At 44.2% G+C, this 18,561-nt stretch overlaps 3 protein-coding genes and 1 pseudogene across 3 annotated transcripts; 3 read left to right on the top strand and 1 right to left on the bottom strand.

The window, feature by feature from the left end:
• The first annotated feature begins 1,380 nt into the window (after positions 1 to 1,380).
• COX6A1 (cytochrome c oxidase subunit 6A1) lies at positions 1,381 to 3,313 on the top strand. Its single transcript, XM_030860551.2, has 3 exons — positions 1,381 to 1,533; positions 1,679 to 1,821; positions 3,023 to 3,313. The coding sequence occupies exons 1-3, from the start codon at positions 1,434 to 1,436 to the stop codon at positions 3,104 to 3,106; spliced, it is 327 nt and encodes a 108-aa protein (XP_030716411.1). The 5' UTR covers positions 1,381 to 1,433; the 3' UTR covers positions 3,107 to 3,313.
• A 140-nt stretch (positions 3,314 to 3,453) lies between these two features.
• GATC (glutamyl-tRNA amidotransferase subunit C) lies at positions 3,454 to 18,276 on the top strand. Its single transcript, XM_030860550.3, has 4 exons — positions 3,454 to 6,782; positions 6,878 to 7,050; positions 13,871 to 13,974; positions 17,424 to 18,276. The coding sequence occupies exons 1-4, from the start codon at positions 6,702 to 6,704 to the stop codon at positions 17,474 to 17,476; spliced, it is 411 nt and encodes a 136-aa protein (XP_030716410.1). The 5' UTR covers positions 3,454 to 6,701; the 3' UTR covers positions 17,477 to 18,276.
• TRIAP1 (TP53 regulated inhibitor of apoptosis 1) lies at positions 3,711 to 6,644 on the bottom strand. Its single transcript, XM_030860553.2, has 2 exons — positions 6,459 to 6,644; positions 3,711 to 5,504 (listed from the first exon to the last, which is right to left on the bottom strand). The coding sequence occupies exons 1-2, from the start codon at positions 6,636 to 6,638 to the stop codon at positions 5,421 to 5,423; spliced, it is 264 nt and encodes an 87-aa protein (XP_030716413.1). The 5' UTR covers positions 6,639 to 6,644; the 3' UTR covers positions 3,711 to 5,420.
• LOC115855364 (heterogeneous nuclear ribonucleoprotein A1-like) lies at positions 14,165 to 15,685 on the top strand (annotated as a pseudogene).
• Positions 18,277 to 18,561: the final 285 nt, after the last annotated feature.

The following is an 18,561-nucleotide window of genomic DNA, read 5'->3' as shown; positions in this document are numbered from 1 at the left end:
GCATACTATTGTGTACACCTGGCACACAGTAGTCACCGTAGTTAATATTTATTAAATGAACAATCATTATTATGGATAGAGGGTGAGTAACTTCCCCAGGTGGGGCTGTGTCTTAAATTATTGTTTGTCAGATAAAGGGATGAATAAGTGCACATTACATTCCCATTTTAGAGAAGAGGAACAGTTGGGGGAAGACCAGATTTGAACCCAGGATTTCCTGATCCTTGAGCTTGGACCCTTTCCATGGCTACACTGTGGGGCTTCACAGCCCCTCTGGCTGTGTTTGAGGATGCCTAGGGATTTCACAATCCTAATTTCACCATAACATGCAAAAACCCAGGCTACTCAGAGAAAGAAAGATCAGATTGTGAAGCTCTAGTAATATGATCCTAAATTTTTGTTTTCATGAAACTGCAGGACCTGAAAGCATTCGTTTTATCTAACTTGCTCAAGGTCATACAGGCTGTGAGGGATGGAAACAAAATGTGAATCCAGTCTTACCATGCCAGAGTCCCTGTTTATTCCTCTAAGTAGAGGTTCTTAACCTGGGGCACAGGACTCTTAGGGGGTGTCCGGATGTACTTTATAGTACCTTCTTCCCCCAACATTGTGGGCTTAAACTGTGTGTGCTTAGGAACAGCTGCATTTTTTGTGAGGGAAGGATTCATAGCTTTCATTATATCCTTAAAGGAACCTATAGTCAAAAAGTTTACTTTCATTTTATCTTATGTATCTATTTTTTAACTTTTATTTTTAAAACTGTTTTTAGATGAGTAGAAGGAAGAAAAATGACAGGAGGGGTGGGAAAGAATTGTAGAGATAAAATATAACAGATGTCAATTGTTTCCCGTTGCTATTCATTCATTCAACAAATTTGTGTAGAGCACCTGTTACTTGCCAGGTACGATTCCAGAGTCTGGGGATGCTGCAGTGGCAAAATCTTTTGACTCCCCTGATAGAACATAAACTCTGTGATGCCGACAAAATATTGTAATAATGATGATGACAATTATTATTATGTCCTGGTGCCATGAAAGAAATAGCGCAGAGTCAAAGGATAGGGAGGAGGGGAAATGGCATTTTAGATAGAGTGGTTTGTGCTCGGAACTTCCTGTTGCTGTGTACGGACTTCAACGAAGGGAGCGACCCCGGATGCCAGGGTGTCCTCCACAAACCTTTCTTTTGCGCTTAACCTCACCAGGGTGCTGACCTTAGGGAGCAGGGAGTGCACGCAGGAGTGCAGAGCGCATGCTCCCTCTAGCTCTGCGGCTCCGAGCTTTCAGGCTAGGATTCTGCGGGCCGGGAGGACAGTGCGCAGGCTCCTCGGGTTAAAAGGCACCGCCCAATAGGAACTTCCTTTTGAGGTTCTGGCCCCGCCCCCACAGCCAACTTTTCTGTTTCCGCTTCCGGCGCTGCGGCCGTTCTGGTCGAAGATGGCGGTGGCAGCTGTACCCAGGGTTTCTGGGCTGCTGGGTCGTTCCCGGCTGCTGAGCCGGCCTATGTCGAGTGGCGCTCACGGCGAGGAGGGCTCAGGTACTGGGACTGGGTGCGCAGGGCGGGCCTCGGCCCCACTGGAGAGAAGAGCGGCGGGACTGTGACCTTGTCTTGAGGCGTTGGGGGAGGGAGAGGAAACCCGGGCGTATTACCGCCAGGCCTGAGCGTCGTGCCCCCTCTGCAGCTCGCATGTGGAAGTCTCTCACCTACTTAGTGGCGCTCCCCGGGGTGGGAGTGAGCATGCTGAACGTGTTCCTGAAGTCGCGCCACGGAGAGGAGGAGAGACCCGAGTTCGTCGCCTACCCCCATCTCCGCATCAGGTCCAAGGTACCCCTTGTAGTCTGTTCGAGTGTCTCTTCGCTTTCATTCCAAATGCCAAGTTCTTCATTCTCTAAAAGCGTGGGTGCCGTGCGTGTAGTTTCTCATTTAATTTTCTCATTTTATTTTCTCCGGTCATATCTCACTTTCTTCTTCAAGGTCGTACAATAAGTGCCCTTCAGTTTTCCTTTCTCCGAGTCATCCCACCTTTTGCCTTCTGATACTGTTCTGAAACAGTTGTCGGTGGTACAAAACCTGGAGATTTGGGAAACTCCCTTAGACTGGCGAAGTCGGAAGGCGGTTCACCTTTCTAAAACCTGGGCATCTGGAAGCTACTAGCTGCATAATGAAGAGATTGACAGCTTCTGTTCACCTCTGTGCTAGTTATCATCCCAACTATGTCATCCTTTGGCTATTGATGCAGATATATTATAAAGTTATTACCTCACTTAGCCCAGGTAGGACTGGAAAATTAAGCAGGATCCTTAGATCCAGAAAGAATTTTTGAGTCTGAGCGCCACTCCCACCCTTGTACAATAGAATTAGAAGCCGTGCAGTAAGGTTTCTTAACCTCAGTACTATTGACATTTGGGGCTGGATAATTCTCTTTGGGGTGAGGAGGGGCTGTCCTGTGAGTTATAGGATGTTTAGCAGCATCTTTGACCTCTAACCACTAGGTGCTAGTAGTATACGCTTCTCTCCCCAAGATGTCTCCATATACTGGCTTATGTCCCCACAGGGGCAGAATCATCCTGGGCTGGAAATCACTGCCCTAGAGCAATGCTTTTCAAAAGTAGCATGCAAAATAACTGAGGGTATGTTGCAGTTTCCAATCCAGAGATTTGTTTCAGGTCCAGAAATCTGCATTTAAGTAACATTCTCTGCCCCCATACCCACCTCTACCACTTTGATACAGGTGGTGGGAGGATTGCACTTTCAGAAACACAGCACTGATGTACAGTTACCAGCGAGAGGCTTTTGAGTAACGAACTTGAGCTTGCTTTTCATACTGTCTACTTTACGGGCTCCCCTGGAATTTATAAGAGCTCCCTTAAATTATGGGAGGGCTGAAATATGCCAGTAGTTAAAGGACTAATTTCCATTTTGTTTTTATGTATTAACTGTTACTCACCCTACTTTAGGCAGTTCGTGGTAGTGTTGTTTCTGAACTATTTTCTGGAATTGCTTAATTGACATCTTCACTCCACAGCCCTTTCCCTGGGGAGATGGTAACCATACCCTATTCCATAACTCTCACGTGAATCCGCTTCCAACTGGCTATGAAGACGAATAAAGAGAACCTGGGCCATTACCCAGTGGGGACCACAGCACTGGTTTGGACCATTACTCTGCACACATGGACCAGAAAAGTGTTCGAGACCTTAAGCTCACCTTCTTGTATCCAGTGATGACCATTATACTTGATGACCATTATACTGATCTTCCGTCCCTTTGCTTATGGCAGGAGATGGCTTAAATAAATAATTTAGTCATGAGCTGAGATTTGCATTCTTTGGTGGTGTTTTTCCCTCAGAAATTAACATTGATGTTATTTCTATTTCTGCAGTGAAGGTCTGCGGCTGCTGTTTACGGTGTTTCAGGTCCAATTCAGGCCTCCAAATAACAATGTTTGTAACAGGCCTGGCACTGGTTTCTTGTGCCTGGGGTGGGTAAAGCAGATACCACAAGTCAAGCTAATTAAGGGTCAAAACTGGGTCCTGGCAGACTTCAGATGGCAAAGACACCAGCATTTGCTGAAGAATTCTCCCTATAGTCAGATAATTTTCTCCAAAGATGTCAAGTTCTCATCTTGGGTCATCTCTCATCTCCCTTAAGGCTGGAAGGCTGGAAGGGTCAGAAACTTTTGGAGAAATAAAGGCAGTGTGACACATTTCTGCATATAGAACTGGCTTTATTTGTTTCTGGAATTAAAACCTTCCTGTAGCCATAGGAATTAGGAGAGATCACCATTAAAGAGCAATTAAGATTTCCTCTTCAAAATTTAAAACCTTTTAAGTAGTTGAGATAGTGGGAGCCATTTTATGGGCAGGATAAAGTCAAAATAGCATGAGGAACAATCAGAAAAAAATTGTTCCCTCAGTAGCAATTATAATAACATTTGTTTTATTCTCAAGGCTCAACCAGACAGTTTTGTGGTAAGATTCAAGAGCCTATAAGGTTTTACTGGCTTGTGGGCAGGCTTATTTCAGGACAGTTATACTTAACTCTAGCTTGCTGCCTGGACTCCCTCAACTGGGTTCCAGATATCTTTTGTATAATGGACCTTAACCTGTCAAAATATAAATGCAGAATGTATTGCAATGACATGAAGGACTGGTCAAATTAAATATGAAGTTATTAATTGGTAAAGTGGAGAAGAGATAATAGGATCTAGGACTTCTGTAAATCAAGTTTCATACTATATGGGTACATAAAAAAAACTGAACCACATTACTCAAGATATGCAATTGTGGAGACTACATGATATTCTAAAGTGTGTAAGTGCTCACCTGATCCTGACATTTTTTGGGGTGCCATTATATAAACATTTTAAGATATCTGTAGCTTACTGTGGAAATTTTAGAAATCAGTGGTTTCCATTTGCTATACGATACTACCTAGCTTAGATAAATCTTCATTTTAAAATGATAAAAAAAACTCCCCCCAGTGTATTTATGGGATGTGTGGGGTTACAGGGTGGTAGTTCCATAAAGTGCACTGAATTTCAGGGGCAAATAATGATAGAAACTAAATGTTACAGTTTGTTCCATCTTCATGATTACAGGCATTACAGGGCAGGGTGGGTAAAGGAGGCAAATAAAGTGAACTCTTTTCTCTCCCCATTTAACCAGATGCAGCATTTTGGCACTTTTATGATACACAGATTGACTTAATTCATTAACTTAAGTTGAAAGCTGGCAACAGCAAATCTTTGCAATTTAGGATCCTCCTGCATAGCCACTCCAAGGATCTTAATTGCTGAACTACACCATGAACTCTGAGATGGTGTTCACAGTGTTCTTGAAGCTTTCACCTCTTAATATGAGATCTGACACCTCTTCTTAAGGTAGGGAACTGTTAAAAGCTGTCTTCCTCTTGGCTAACCCAGTCCATCAGCAATCTTAACAGTTAAGTTACTGTATAAAAATAAAACTGCTCCCAAGCATTGATCGAAACTGTTGTGCTGGGAACCCTTTCCAAAGCATTATCTCCGTGAGAGAAAAGAGAGATCCTAACCAGTTGCTTCCATGAACAGTAACCCTAGTACAGTGTACAAGTAATGCCCTTCGAAGCATAACTCAGGCAACCTTGGTCATTATCAGCATTTACATACAAGATATATTTAAAACCGATCCCAGACCAAGTATTGCAACCATAATCCCATTATTTAGCAGATTGAGTTCCTGCTGATGCCAAAGCCAGAAATTTCAAAGCAAAGAGTGATTTTTTTCATCATCTTTTACAAATGAGAGAAAAATATCAAGGAGGACAGGAAACTCCTCTCCTAGATTCATCAAATCGATGCTATCTTCACAGCTTTAACTGACAGGATCCAGAGTCCTCAATTTCCTGATTTGAGGAGTCCATTTTCAAGGTGACTGTCAAGGTCAAGAAGAGCTTTCAGGCTTTTCTTTGCCGTGGCCCATGAACTCCAGTCCTTCAATAGGAATCTCCTTCTCCTTTATTGCTTTCTGATGGAAGAAAACACATGATAAAGGTCCACATGGAGCCTGAGGACCAAACTTTATAAATATGATGGTACAAAAGTAAATCCGACTGGACCATAAGGACTACCAAACATGATTCAAACCCCATGCTTTTTAACATAAGTAAGATTACAAAGAAATTAACTGTAAAACCAGAGAGATTGGAAAGAGTTAACATCAAAATTCAGAAGTGGAATTTAAACAGTATCACCACTCTATTGTGACAGACACAAGTTCAAATCAGTCCCAGGACTTACTGGCTATGTAACTTTGATCAAGCCTAACTTTCCTATCTATATTGGGTAAAGACAGCAGCTCCACCTGGAATTACTGAGGATGTTTTTTAAGTTAACTAATTGGGAGTGCCTTGCCCAGGGCTGTTATTACGATTCAGATCAGTTTCACATTCACTGGGCTGGAATGAAGATGCTCTGGCTAGTCAAGAGAGAATAAAATAGGTCAATGAAGGGAATATAACAAAAGGAGATCCTCCATAATGTCTAACAGGCCAGAGAGGCTAACACCCCTCCTTATCCCTCAGCAATATTGGAAAAGTGCACCACCGCAAAATCCAAGGAAACTTGATTCTAGTGAACTTCGACTAATCACTTCCTTTTTCTGGGCGTGAGTGTTCCATGCATAAAATACGAATAACTATACCCACTTTGCAAGTTCAAGTTGAGCACCAAATGAACCAAAGAATGTTACTGGGCTCCGTAAAAAGTAAAGTGCTGCAAAAATATTTAACTTTGCCATTCGGAAAGATACCAGGCAGCCTTGGTGACGGTAGGGGAGAGAACTACTGTCACTGGTCTCATCGAGGCTTTTCTTTAACCTGCCAGTCCCAACGCCCTCAAGATACGATGCGTGAGGCCAGGGACACCGTAGAGAGAAGCCGGTGCCTGGGGTAGAGGCGAGAGGACCCGGGCCTCAGCTCACCTGAACACACTGCTGGTAGCGCTTGAAGAGGTCGGTGCACGGGTCCCCGGAGCAGTCCCCCTTGAGGAATTTCTCGGCAAACCAGCGATTGAAGCACTGGTCGTACTCACGCTTCATGTCGGTGCAAGCCTCCCCTACACTGTTCATGGCGTCGGCGGTGGCGGCGCTCTCGGATGTCATCACTTTTAAGCGCGTCGCTAGGCTTTACGAGAGGACGCACTACGGGGGCCGAGAAGGAGAGAAATGTGGACGCGGGCAGTGTGGCTGGGCCTTCGAGCGTCGGCGGGCGGGCGCCGGGGCTTCCCCTCCAAGGCCGATCCTCAGGTAGAGGCCGGGGCGTCTAGGCGGGTGCCGAAGCGGGGCGGGAGGCGGAGCAGGCCCCACCGGTGACCCAAGCCCTCCGCCTCATCCTCCCCCAGGGAAGCCGCCGGGTCACGGCCGAGCTGATCGAGCACCTGGAGCGGCTAGCGCTTGTGGACTTCGGCAGCCAAGAGGCCGTGGCACGGCTGGAGAAAGCCATCGCCTTCGCCGACCGGCTTCGCGCCGTGGACACGGACGGGGTGGAGCCCATGGAGTCAGTTCTGGAGGACAGGTAAGCTGGCGACTACGGCCCTCCAAGCCTTGCCTGCGGCGCCTTCGCTCCCAGTTAAGATGAAGATTAGTGTCTCATTTCACAGAAGCGAGATGCGAGAACTTGCCCACGGTCACCCCGCGGGTGCTTTCACTCTTTCCCTTGTTCATTATGGATCCTGTCCCTCCCTTGTAGAATCCTCGATGGCTCCCAGTGTAACTAGGAACAAAATCCGAACTGCTAAGCTTCACTTTCGAGGCCCAACTTCCTAGAGTCCCTCCCTACCGCACCGAAGTACTGCTTTTATCATTCCAACCACATTGGCTTCTTTACCGTTTCTCCAACACGCCAGATTCGTTGCTCCTCTAGGATCTTTGCATTAACTCCTTATCCTGTCTGGTTTTCTTTTTTTGGCCGTGCGGCATGCGGGATCGTAGTTCCCGGACCAGGGATCGAACCCGCGATCCCTTCAGTGGAAGCGCGGAGTCTTAACCACTGGACCACCAGGGAAGTCCCAGGGTTTTCTTCTAATATTTTTCTTGATAATCTTATTTTTGTTGATTTGTAATGTTTCTTGTTAATAGAATGTGAGCTCATGTCTGATTTCCTTGCTGCTGAATTCCTGTCTCAAAAATTTTAAATGTACATATTTTCTGACCTCGTGGTTCCCTATGGAAATATCTGTGAAAGTGCATCAAGATGTGTTCACAAGCGCCCAGGGTATGCAAATCTGTTTATAATACAAAACAACAGAAAAGAAACAGACCCCAGAAACATTCTAAGTGTCCTTCATGACTAAATACATCATCATAGTACACTGGAATATTTGGCAGTTAAAAATAATGAAATAACTATATGCTGATATGGAAAGGTCTCCAAGATATACTTAATAAAAAAGGCAAAAAAAAAAAAGGCAAAGTTCATGACATCGTGTATGGTATTATCGATACTTTATGTGTAATCTATTTTATATACTCTGGTGTATGCATTAAGTTTTGTTTTGTTCCCTGAAAGGGCATGCAAGAAACTATTAACGATGGTTAGTGTTAAAGAAGATGGGAATGCAGAGGGAAGTTTTCTTGTTTGTTTGTTTTTTGGCTGTGTTGGGTCTTCATTGCTGCGTGCCGGCTTTCTCTAGTTGTGGCAAGCGGGGGCTACTCTTTGTTGCGCTGCGTGGCTTATTGTCGTGGCTTCTCTTGTTGCGGAGCACGGGCTGTACGCGTGGGCTTCAGTAGTTGTGGCACGCGGGCTCAGTAGTTGTGGCACATGGGCTTAGTTGCTCCGTGGCATGTGAGACCTTCCTGGGCCAGGGCTCAAACCTGTGTCCCCTGCATTGGCAGGCGTATTCTTAACCACTGCGCCACCAGGGAAGCCTAGAGGGAAGTTTTAACTTTTCATTTTACACCTAGGGCCCAAAACACAAATGCCTAAGGGGGCAGAGTAATAACCCAAGTAGTGAAGTAGTGTAATGAAACAGGGAGGGGTGGGTCTTTGACAAAGCAGCTTATGAATACTAAAAGGGTGCAGCCTCTACCCACCTCTACCAATTTGCCAAATCTTAATACATTTTAAAAGAAAATGATCTTTTTTGAAAAGCAGACTTGTTTGCTGTTTGGGACTGCAGCTTCTTAGAGAGGATGGGTATGTAGCCTATAAAGATATGGGCAGTCTACAACTCTGTCCTAGCCTTTTTCTGATGGAATTTTTAAAAATAAACTCCTGGTACAGGTGGGAGGAAGAAAGCTGCCATTAGTCAATGCCGGTAGGGAGAGCCACACTTATCTGTAACAATAACCTTCATGTAAAGTGCTTGCTAGCCTCGTGGTCTCACTGGGAAGCCCTCACTCCAGTCTTTGATTCCTTCAAATCCTCTATTTTGTAATCTTGATGCTTAGGTCTAGGGAGGTTAACCAATTTGCCCAAAGTTACAGTGTTTCAAAACAGAAATCTGATGTCATTCTCCTACCCAAGCCCTTCAGGTGGCTTCCTAGTGCTCTTTAGGATAAAAAGGAAAGCTTCACCATAGCCTGTGGGGCATCATTTAACCAAGCTTCTGCCCACTTCTTCAAGACATCGCTTTCCCAGAGCTCTCCATTCTTTCCCCTTGTTAGAATTCTGGGCTCTTGCCTTTACCCCCATCTCAGCCCATGCATTCCTTTTTTTTTTTTTTTTTTTTTTGGCCTCACTGTGCGGCATGCAGGATCTTAGTTTCCTGACTAGGGATCAAACCCGTATTCCCTGCAGTGGAAGCATGGGATCTTAACCACTGGACTGCCAGGGAAGTCCCCACATTTTTTTTTTTTTTTTTTTTTTGCCTACTTAATTTCCTTTCTTCAGATTTCAACTGCCACTTCCTCAAGGAAGTTTTCATTCTTCTGTATTGAGTCAGGTTCTCTTTCAGGACCTGTGGCTCTCATGGTATTCAAAAGAGCTGTAATTTTACATGTATTTAATTGATATTTGATTCTCTGCCCCTCTCCTACTGCTCGTCCACCTCACAGGAAGCATGTCTGTTATTGCTCATCTTCATCTAGCACTGAGCAGACACTCAGTAAATGTTTGTTGAATGTTCTTTATTATCTATGGGAAAGGTGGGAATAGAGTGCAAAGAGCAGTCAGAATTTCCCAAGGCATCTAGAGGGTAACTATAAAGAAATGCAACTATTATTCAGGGAAGAGTTTGTGGAAAAGATGAAGAGGGATTTGGTTCTGGTAACTGGAATAGTGACTTAGTATTCAGTGATTTGCAATCTTGCCATAAATTAGGAAACCAGTTTGGGGTAATGATTCTATTTTAGATGTGACATTTGTAGGATTTTCATGTTTTGAATGTACTGCCTTCACTGACATTTGAAATGGAACCCAGTTAAGTGAAGACAAGTGTTAAATGGTTTTAGGTGATAGCCACACTAGCTGTAAAGGTCCTGACTGGCTAACAGAAATCTCTTGGCCCATTAATAACCTATCATTTGTTTTGAGCTGAAAAGCATTAGCATGCTTATGTACCAGGCACTAAGATTTTATATGCGTTATATCTCAGTAATCACATATAATCCCGAAAGGCAAATACTAGTATCTCTTTCATAGATGAAGAAACCAAGCCTCAGAAAGGTTATGTAACCTGCGCCAAAGTTTCACAGGTATTACGAGGAGAATCCAGGACTTGGAACTCAGAGCTTCTCTCAAATGCTGCTCTAGATATGCCCTCTAAAGTCAGCCCCAGGAATTCCCTGGCAGTCCAGTGGTTAGGACTCGGTGCTTTCACTGCTGGGGCCCGGGTTCAATCCCTGGTCGGGGAACTAAGATCCCACCAGCCTCGTGGCGCAGCCAAAAATATCAATCAATCAATCAATAATAAAGTCAGCCCCTAGAAACTTTATCCTTTTTCATCTCAGATCCAGAGACTGACTCAGGTGACATCTCTGACTGCAGCCAAATAACTTCAATGCTTAGGACGTCCCTCAGAGCCTTATTTGCCAAATCGATTAGCTCTCATTTCAGTCCGCATGAAACTAGAAATAAATTAAAAGGCTTGTAGATGGAAGTAGAGTGGTGCCCAGAGAAACAACTCCTGGCAGCCTGATAGCAGGGAAGAGGCAGAAAGAAACTAATAAAACAGCAGAACTGTTCCATTGGTCAGCCCAAGGGCCAACAGAGGCACTTCTTCTGCCACGCTGCCATAGTGCTTTCCATGAAATTAAATGCATTTCCCTCAATTACTGGTTTAAGTGCCTTGTCTGTGAGCTTTAGAGGGCAGGGTTTCTAATTCACAGTCAAAAGTTTTCTCAACCGGGGTCTTTCATCTGATTGAGGACACAGAAAGATCAATGGACTCTTTTTTCAAGTCTCCCAAGGATGGTACATAACTAACAAGTAGCCCAGATGCATAGAAGTTGTCCTACGTATCTGGACTAAATGCTCCTATAATAGAACCCTGACTGAGAAAGATGAGGTGAGGTAGACATTCAGTCAGTTATAATTGATAGGCACTTAAAGAGCTCATCTGGTCTTGTTTGGTGTTTTATGCATGATTCCAAGGTCAAGAAAAGTTAAGCGACTTGCCAAGTGAGGGGTCTGCTTGGTGTGCCACCCTCAGAGACCCTGTGTTCAGTAGCCTGTGTTTAAGAAAATAGGGAGGTGGGGATTTATTCTACAAACAACTCCATCTTAAATAGTAATTAGGTGGAAATGTGTGATATTTAAAGAGGTGAATTTTGTCTTTCTGGAAATGTCACTTAATAGGAAACCCAATTACCAAATGAGTGAACAAATCAATTGCTACCTACTGTTGGGAAGCAGTAGCTTTTAACCACCTCTTGGCAGTAGTATAGTCTTTTTTGTCAAAATCTCCAAACGCCCAGGAACAATTAGCAGCCTCCAGTCCCTATGGACTGGGAGGGTTGTGAGTGATTATAGCAGGTTAAGTGCATAGGTATTCTCTGAATGAGTAGTGGCGACTGAGGTGTACCCGGGGTGTACAAACTCTTTTTGAAAAAAGAGCAGGTGCTATTCAGCGCCCACCTTCTGTTGCCCTAAGAATGTAAGCCCAGCATTACCAGACCTTCTTTTTAAACATCATTTCATTTAATTGTCCCAGCAATTCTCTGAAGCATTTTACAAACAAGGAAACTGATACATGGAAAGGATAAGTAACTTGCATACAGGCCATGTGCAGCTCTGGGGTTTGAATTCTGCAGTGATTCAGGAGCCCAGTCTCTTAGCCATTTTGTTATATTGTCCAACAGAAATATAAACCCCAGAAAGTCCAATGGTCACCTTTGCAGATTACTTTTATTTTTGTTCTCCAAGTTTCCTTGAATGAGTATGAGTGCATAATCCTTGTATGGTAAAAAAAAAAAAAAAAAAATCTAGTGCGACCTTCACTTTTTTTGGCAAGAAGCTTAAGGTCTTAGAAAGATCATACTTGTTCAAGGTGACGCATTAAGACGGTGCCAGTCCTGGAATAGAGTCCAGCTTTCCACTCTTTGCACCATGAATAAGTGTTTATCGTGTCTTGCCCAGGGCTGGGTGCCCCAAAGAAATAGAAGAACCAATCCTTTCCTAAAAGAATCTTACCATTACAACTTGGCCTTCGCAGCCTTTACCCAGATGTTCATGTCACACCCTTGCGCCATTGTCCCATTAGGTTTAGCCTGCAGTCTATGTCTGGCTCAGAGCAGAAAGAGCTTGGCTGCTACCCTCTTAGTGATTGAGCAGACTGCTTATTTTTCAGCCCAGGTATCTGGAAGCCAACTCAAACCTCTTGTCATGCACTTTTAAACCTTAAAACAGTAGTGAAGCCCCACAGATGTGTTCAACTCCTGTTTGGTTTCACTAGTTTGCCATCTGGATAGTTTAATGAAACCACTAAGCCCCGAAAACAGTGTGAGATTCTTGAGCTATGTTCGTGGTACATCTTGCAAGGGCAGGTACTTTTACATCCACAAAGGTGGTTGCGATGAAAAAAGCACTCATCTTAGGGGTACCAGAACCGGGCTCGGATCCCAGTCCTGTCACTTAGCAGCTTAGGTTATTTATAACCAATCTTGAGCAAGTTTCTGCACCTTGCTTATTTCCCATCACTCCCCCCAATCCAGCTGTTTCTTTTTTTTTAAGTGTATACATATATTTTTAAAAATTATTATTTATTTTTGGCTGTGTTGGGTCTTCATTTCTGTGCGAGGGCTTTCTCTATTGCGGCAAGCGGGGGCCACTCTTCATCGCGGTGCACGGGCCTCTCACTATCGCGGCCTCTCTTGTTGCAGAGCACAGGCTCCAGACGCACAGGCTCAGTAGTTGTGGCTCACGGGCCTAGTTGCTCCGCGGCATGTGGGATCTTCCCAGACCGGGGCTCGAACCTGTGTCCCCTGCATTGGCAGGCAGATTCCCAACCACTGCGCCAGCAGGGAAGCCCTAAAGTGTATACATATTTTTAAAATATTTATTTATTTGGCTATGCCGGGTCTTACATGGGATCTTCATTGCTGTGTGCAGGATCTTTAGTTGTGGCATGGGGGCTCTTCTTTTTTTTTAATTAACTTATTTATTTTTTCTGCGTTGGTCTTTGTTGCTGCGCGTGGGCTTTCTCTAGTTGCACTGAGGAGCTACTCTTCATTGTGGTGCGTGAGCTTCTCATTGCAGTGGCTTGTCTTGTTGCGGAGCACAGGCTCAGTATTATGGCACACAGCTTAGTTGCTGTGCGGCACATGGGATCTTCCCCGACCAGGGCTCGAACCCGTGTCCCCTGCATTGGCAGGCGGATTCTTAACCACTGTGCCACCAGGGAAGCCCGGCATGTAGGCTCTAAGTTGTGGCATGTGGGAGCTAGTTCCCTGACCAGGGATTGAACCTGGGCCCCCTGCATTGGCAGCGCAGAGCCTTAACCACTGGACCGGCGGGGAAGTCCTAACCCAGCTGTTCCTTGATCATGGTTAAGGAGTGACATCACCTGTTCTGAGGACCTGTCTCTCACCCAGGCTGGGTTAGGTCCCCCTATCTAGTCCCTTGGCGAGCATTGCTTACCTCTGTTAGATTTAATATATTATACTGTAATTGCCTTCTTACCTATCTCCGCCAAAAGCAACTTACCCATAGTAATCATAAAAAATATTAAACATATCAATCCTGAGGAATAATTACCACTTACCTCACAGGGTTCTTGGGAGAATCTATAAATGGTAGGCTGTTATTTGGTCTGCTGTTGAGTACAACTCCTCCATCTTTGAGCAGTGACTATAACTCAAGAATATGCTGCTCCCTTGTTCTCCCGTACTTGACCCTCTCCACCCATGCCCTAGAAGCCATGTTCTGAGAAGGTAACCTTAAACTTCTGGTTTTGTAGATGTCTGTACTTGAGATCCGACAATGTGGTAGAAGGCAACTGTGCTGAAGAACTACTACAAAACTCCCATCGCGTTGTGGAGGAGTATTTTGTGGCTCCCCCAGGTATGTGTTGCCCAAAAATGGCTTAACAGACTGTCCCACACTAAACTAAGAATGCAGTAAGAACTGTGAGGCCCAGATTTGCTATGTGAAAGCACTTTGACAAGTATAAAGTGGCAAAAGGGTGAAGGAAGTCAAAAGGTAAAAACTTCCAGTTATAAGTTAAATAAGTCCTAGGGATATAATGTACAGCATGGTGACTCTAGGATGTTAACTAATCATATCATGGTAATCATTTTGCAATACACACATGTATCAAATCATTGTGTTACACACCTTAAACTTATACAATGTATGTCAATTATCTCAATAAAACTGGAAATTAAAAAAACACATGGAGATTACTCCTTTCTGCTTGTGGACGCCGCCGAGTAAGCATCGTTGACGTCTCCCCCACCACCCTCCACTGCCGTCACGTCTAAGTCAGAGTCACCCAAAGAGCCCGAACAGCTGCGGAAGCTCTTCATCGGAGGTTTGAGCTTTGAAACAACCGATGAGAGTCTGAGGAGCCATTTTGAGCAGTGGGGAACGCTCACAGATTGTGTGGTAATGAGGGATCCAAACACCACACGCTCCAGAGGCTTCAGGTTTGTCACATATGCCACTGTGGAGGAGGTGGATGTGGCTATGAATGCAAGGCCACACAAGGTGGATGGAACCAAAGAGGGCCGTCTCAAGAGAAGATTCTCAAAGACCTGGTGCCCACTTAACTGTGAAAAAGATTTTTGTTGGTGGCATTAAAGAAGACACTGAAGAACATCATCTAAGAGATTATTTTGAACAGTATGGGAAAATTGAAGTGATTGAAATCATGACTGATTGAGGCAGTGGCAAAAGAGAAGCTTTGCTTTCGTAACCTTTGATGATCATGACTCTGTAGACAAGATTGCCATTCAGAAATACCACACTGTGAATGGCCAAAACTGTGAAGTAAGGAAAGCCCTATCTAAGCAAGAGATGGCTAGTGCCTCATTCAGCCAAAGAGGTCAAAGTGGTTCTGGAAACTTTGGTGGTGGTCATGGAGGTGGTTTTGGTGGGAATGACAACTTTGGTCGTGGAGGAAACTTCAGTGGTCAAGGTGGCTTTGGTGGCAGCCGCGGTGGTGGTGGATATGGTGGCAGTGGGGATGGCTATGACGGATTTGGTAATGATGGAAGCAATTTTGGAGGTGGTGGAAGCTACAATGATTTTGGCAGTTACAACAATCAATCTTCAAATTTTGGACCCATGAAAGGAGGAAACTTTGGAGGCAGAAGTTCTAGCCCCTGTGGTGGTGGAGGCCAATACTTTGCCAAACCCCAAAACCAAGGTGGCTATGGCGGTTCCAGCAGCAGCAGTAGCTATGGCAGTGGCAGAAGGTTTTGATTACTGCCAGGAAACAAAGCTTAGCAGGAGAGGAGAGCCAGAGAAGTGACAGGGAAGCTACAGGTTACAACGGATTTGTGAGCTCAGCCAAGCACAGTGGTGGCAGGGCCTAGCTGCTACAAAGAAGACATGTTTTAGACAATACTCACATGTATGGGCAAAAAAAACTCGAGGACTGTATTTGTGACTAATTGTATAACAGGTTATTTTAGTTTCTGTTCTGTGGAAAGTGTAAAGCATTCCAACAAAGGGTTTTAATGTAGTTTTTTTTTTTTTTGCACCCATGCTGTTGATTGCTAAATGTAATAGTCTGATCATGACGCTGAATAAATGTGTTTTTTTAAATGTGCTGTATAAAGTTAGTCTACCTTGAAGCCATTTTGGTAAACTACCCCAACAGTGTGAAGTTAGTATTCCTTCAGGGTGATGCCAGGTTCCATTCAAAATTTATTTACAACCTGGTTTGGTGGAGAAGCTACTGTCTTCCGAAACCTTGGTGTAGTTGAACTGACAGTTACTGTGTTGTGACCTGGAATTCACCATGAAAAGGGTCACCCAAGCCAAGTCATGGAGTTTTTTGATTATTAATATATGATTGTTGGCACATCCTATGCAATATATCTAAATTGGATTATGGTACCAGATATAGATAGGAGTGAAGCTTGTGTATCATCCATTATCATGTGTAATAAACAATTTAATACCCTCTTGAAAAAAAATAATACATGTATTAATAACAACAAAAAACAAAGTATATACAGGTGGTGACACTAAGGTGGCAGTAGATTCCAGGGTCACATTCACCTCTAGGGGCCAGGTGTTAACAGGAATGAGCAAAACAAAAACAGGACCGAGGCAGGGAGAGATGTGTAGAGTGGCAAATCTGGAGCTCAAGCTATGCCTAAAGGGGCAGCTGGCATGCGCTGCTTCTCATTCAGTGCCAGGCAGGAATGGGAGCCCATTTTCCCAGAGAACCTGGACATCTGGCATTTTGTGTGCTATTTCCCAAATTTTAAGTGTTAATTCAAGATTTAAAAAAATACCATGAAAATAAAACATACCTGCTGCAAGCCAGGTGCATCCTGTGATCAATCTGCAACCCCTAGTGTGGAGATTTGCATCTTTAAACCTCACTGTAACTATTTTAAAACTCTGGGCCAATAATAAAACCCAGAACCTTGGGTAGCTGAACTGCAGATAGGTGAGCCCTCAGAGCTGCTGCACCCCTCTGGACATTGGGGAATGGGACTAGCCTAAGCACTCCAGGTAGATGGCTTTCCAAGTGCCAGCTTCAAGTTCAGAAGATGTCCCTCAGTGGAGAACCATCGTGAGCAGCCTCCAGAGACAAACATCAGTCCTCTGGCTCAGGGAATACCTCTTTGATCAAGACCAACCAATTAAAGAAAAGCTCTGGTTGAAGCAAGGATGGGAAGGAAAGCTAAAAAAATTTTGAGCTCGGACTTCCCTGGTGGTGCAGTGGTTGAGAGTCCGCCCGCCGATGCAGGGGACACGGGTTCATGCCCCGGTCCGGGAAGATCCCACATGCTGCGGAGCGGCTGGGCCCGTGAGCCTGCGCGTCCGGAGCCTGTGCTCCGCAGCGGGAGAGGCCGCAACAGTGAGAGGCCCGCGTACCGCAAAAAAAAATTTTGAGCTCATGCCTCTGATTAACTGAACCACCTCAGTTAACTGTGGAGAGAAATAAGATTTTATAATCTCTCAATCTCAGTGTCTGATAGTTGTTGCTGTTTCAGCAGACACATCCATTGATCACATGTGCTGTTTCTCAAATAGAACCTTGTGTCAGACTTTGCTTCTTGGGAAAAACTGAGTTCACAGTCATAGTCTCTCCGTCCTCTCCCATATGCATATAAATGTCCAATTAACCTGTCTCTGTTACTTACTGAAAAGTGTGCATTGATTACGCTTCACTTATAACTGGTTCTTTCAGATCATAATTAGAAAAACAGTGTAATAGCTACACTTATTTCCACTGCTTATTTTTCATAACAAACCAGTTAGCTCAGTGTAGAGCCAGTTGGAAAGCAGGCTCAACTATAACATTCCTTTTTGTTATTGTTTTCAAACAGGTAATATCTCTTGGCCAAAGCTGGATGAAAAAGAGCCCTTCTCACACTGCTGAGTAGCTATTCTGGGAAGGGGTGCCCTCTAAAAACGTGGAAGTGCAATGACTATTTTGTTACGAACACTAATGTTCCCACTTCCTTCAGTCACCTGAAAAAAGTGATGGTTAAGTATCTCTTAGTAACTAACTCTTTTGAAGACAGAACTGGGAAAGATCTAGCCAAAATAAGGCAAATAGTCCCTGATGCCAACGGAAGTAGAAGGTATTGCCAGTTTCCAAGGAAATGGATCAAGTGTACTCACAGGCTGTTTTGTATGGAAGATTTTATCCCCTCCCCAAAAGACTGTCTACCAAACTGCATTTAAGTGAATTTTTCTATTATGTAACTGTTAGACATTGCATCTGATCACTATGTGACAACCTGAGTTGTCCTTTTCAGTTGCTGCTTCCATTGACTTGAGCAGCCTTTTATCTTTACTGAACACACTTAAATTTGTTCTTGGGTACCCACTTTGCTCCAAGCAGAGGGCTGACTTCCTGCTAAGGTTAGGAGGCAGCTTTGGGAGGTGATGGATATGTTTATGGCCTTCATGGTTGTGATTTCATGTGTGTATACTTAACCCCAAACTCACTGAGTTGTATACATTAAATGTACAGCTTTTTACAGGTCAACTGTATTTCAATAAAGTGGTCTAAAAAAAAAACTAGTCCTGGGCCTGTGACAAGGTAGGCCCCCTGCCCCATGATTACTGAACTGAACAGAATCCCAAGACAGTGGCGTTTTTTGTTTGGGGGTTTGTTTTGTTTTTTAAAGCTCAGATACCAGGGACAAATGAGACAAATTTAGGAGTGAAAGTGATAGAACCAAAACTTTTTTGGTTTTTTTTTTTTCCCTAACCAACTGCCAAAGTTGGTTTTGGCTAAGAATTTCCCAATGATCTTTATGCTGGTGCCCACTTTTAAAAGTCTGTTTTTAGCCTTCCCATTCCCTTCCCCTATCTGCAATGCGCCCTCTTTTCTTTAAAGCAGCTTAATTTACACAGTTGGCCTTGAATTATAAGAGAACCCTGAACCTGCCCTTGGGATTGAAGTTCTCAGACCACCATCAGAGCAACATCTTTATCCCCAAATAAAGTAATCCA

This window comes from Globicephala melas, chromosome 13 (genome assembly GCF_963455315.2).
Source record: "Globicephala melas chromosome 13, mGloMel1.2, whole genome shotgun sequence".
In the NCBI taxonomy this organism is placed as follows: Eukaryota; Metazoa; Chordata; class Mammalia; order Artiodactyla; family Delphinidae; genus Globicephala; species Globicephala melas.
This window is presented reverse-complemented; position numbering and strand designations above follow the sequence as displayed.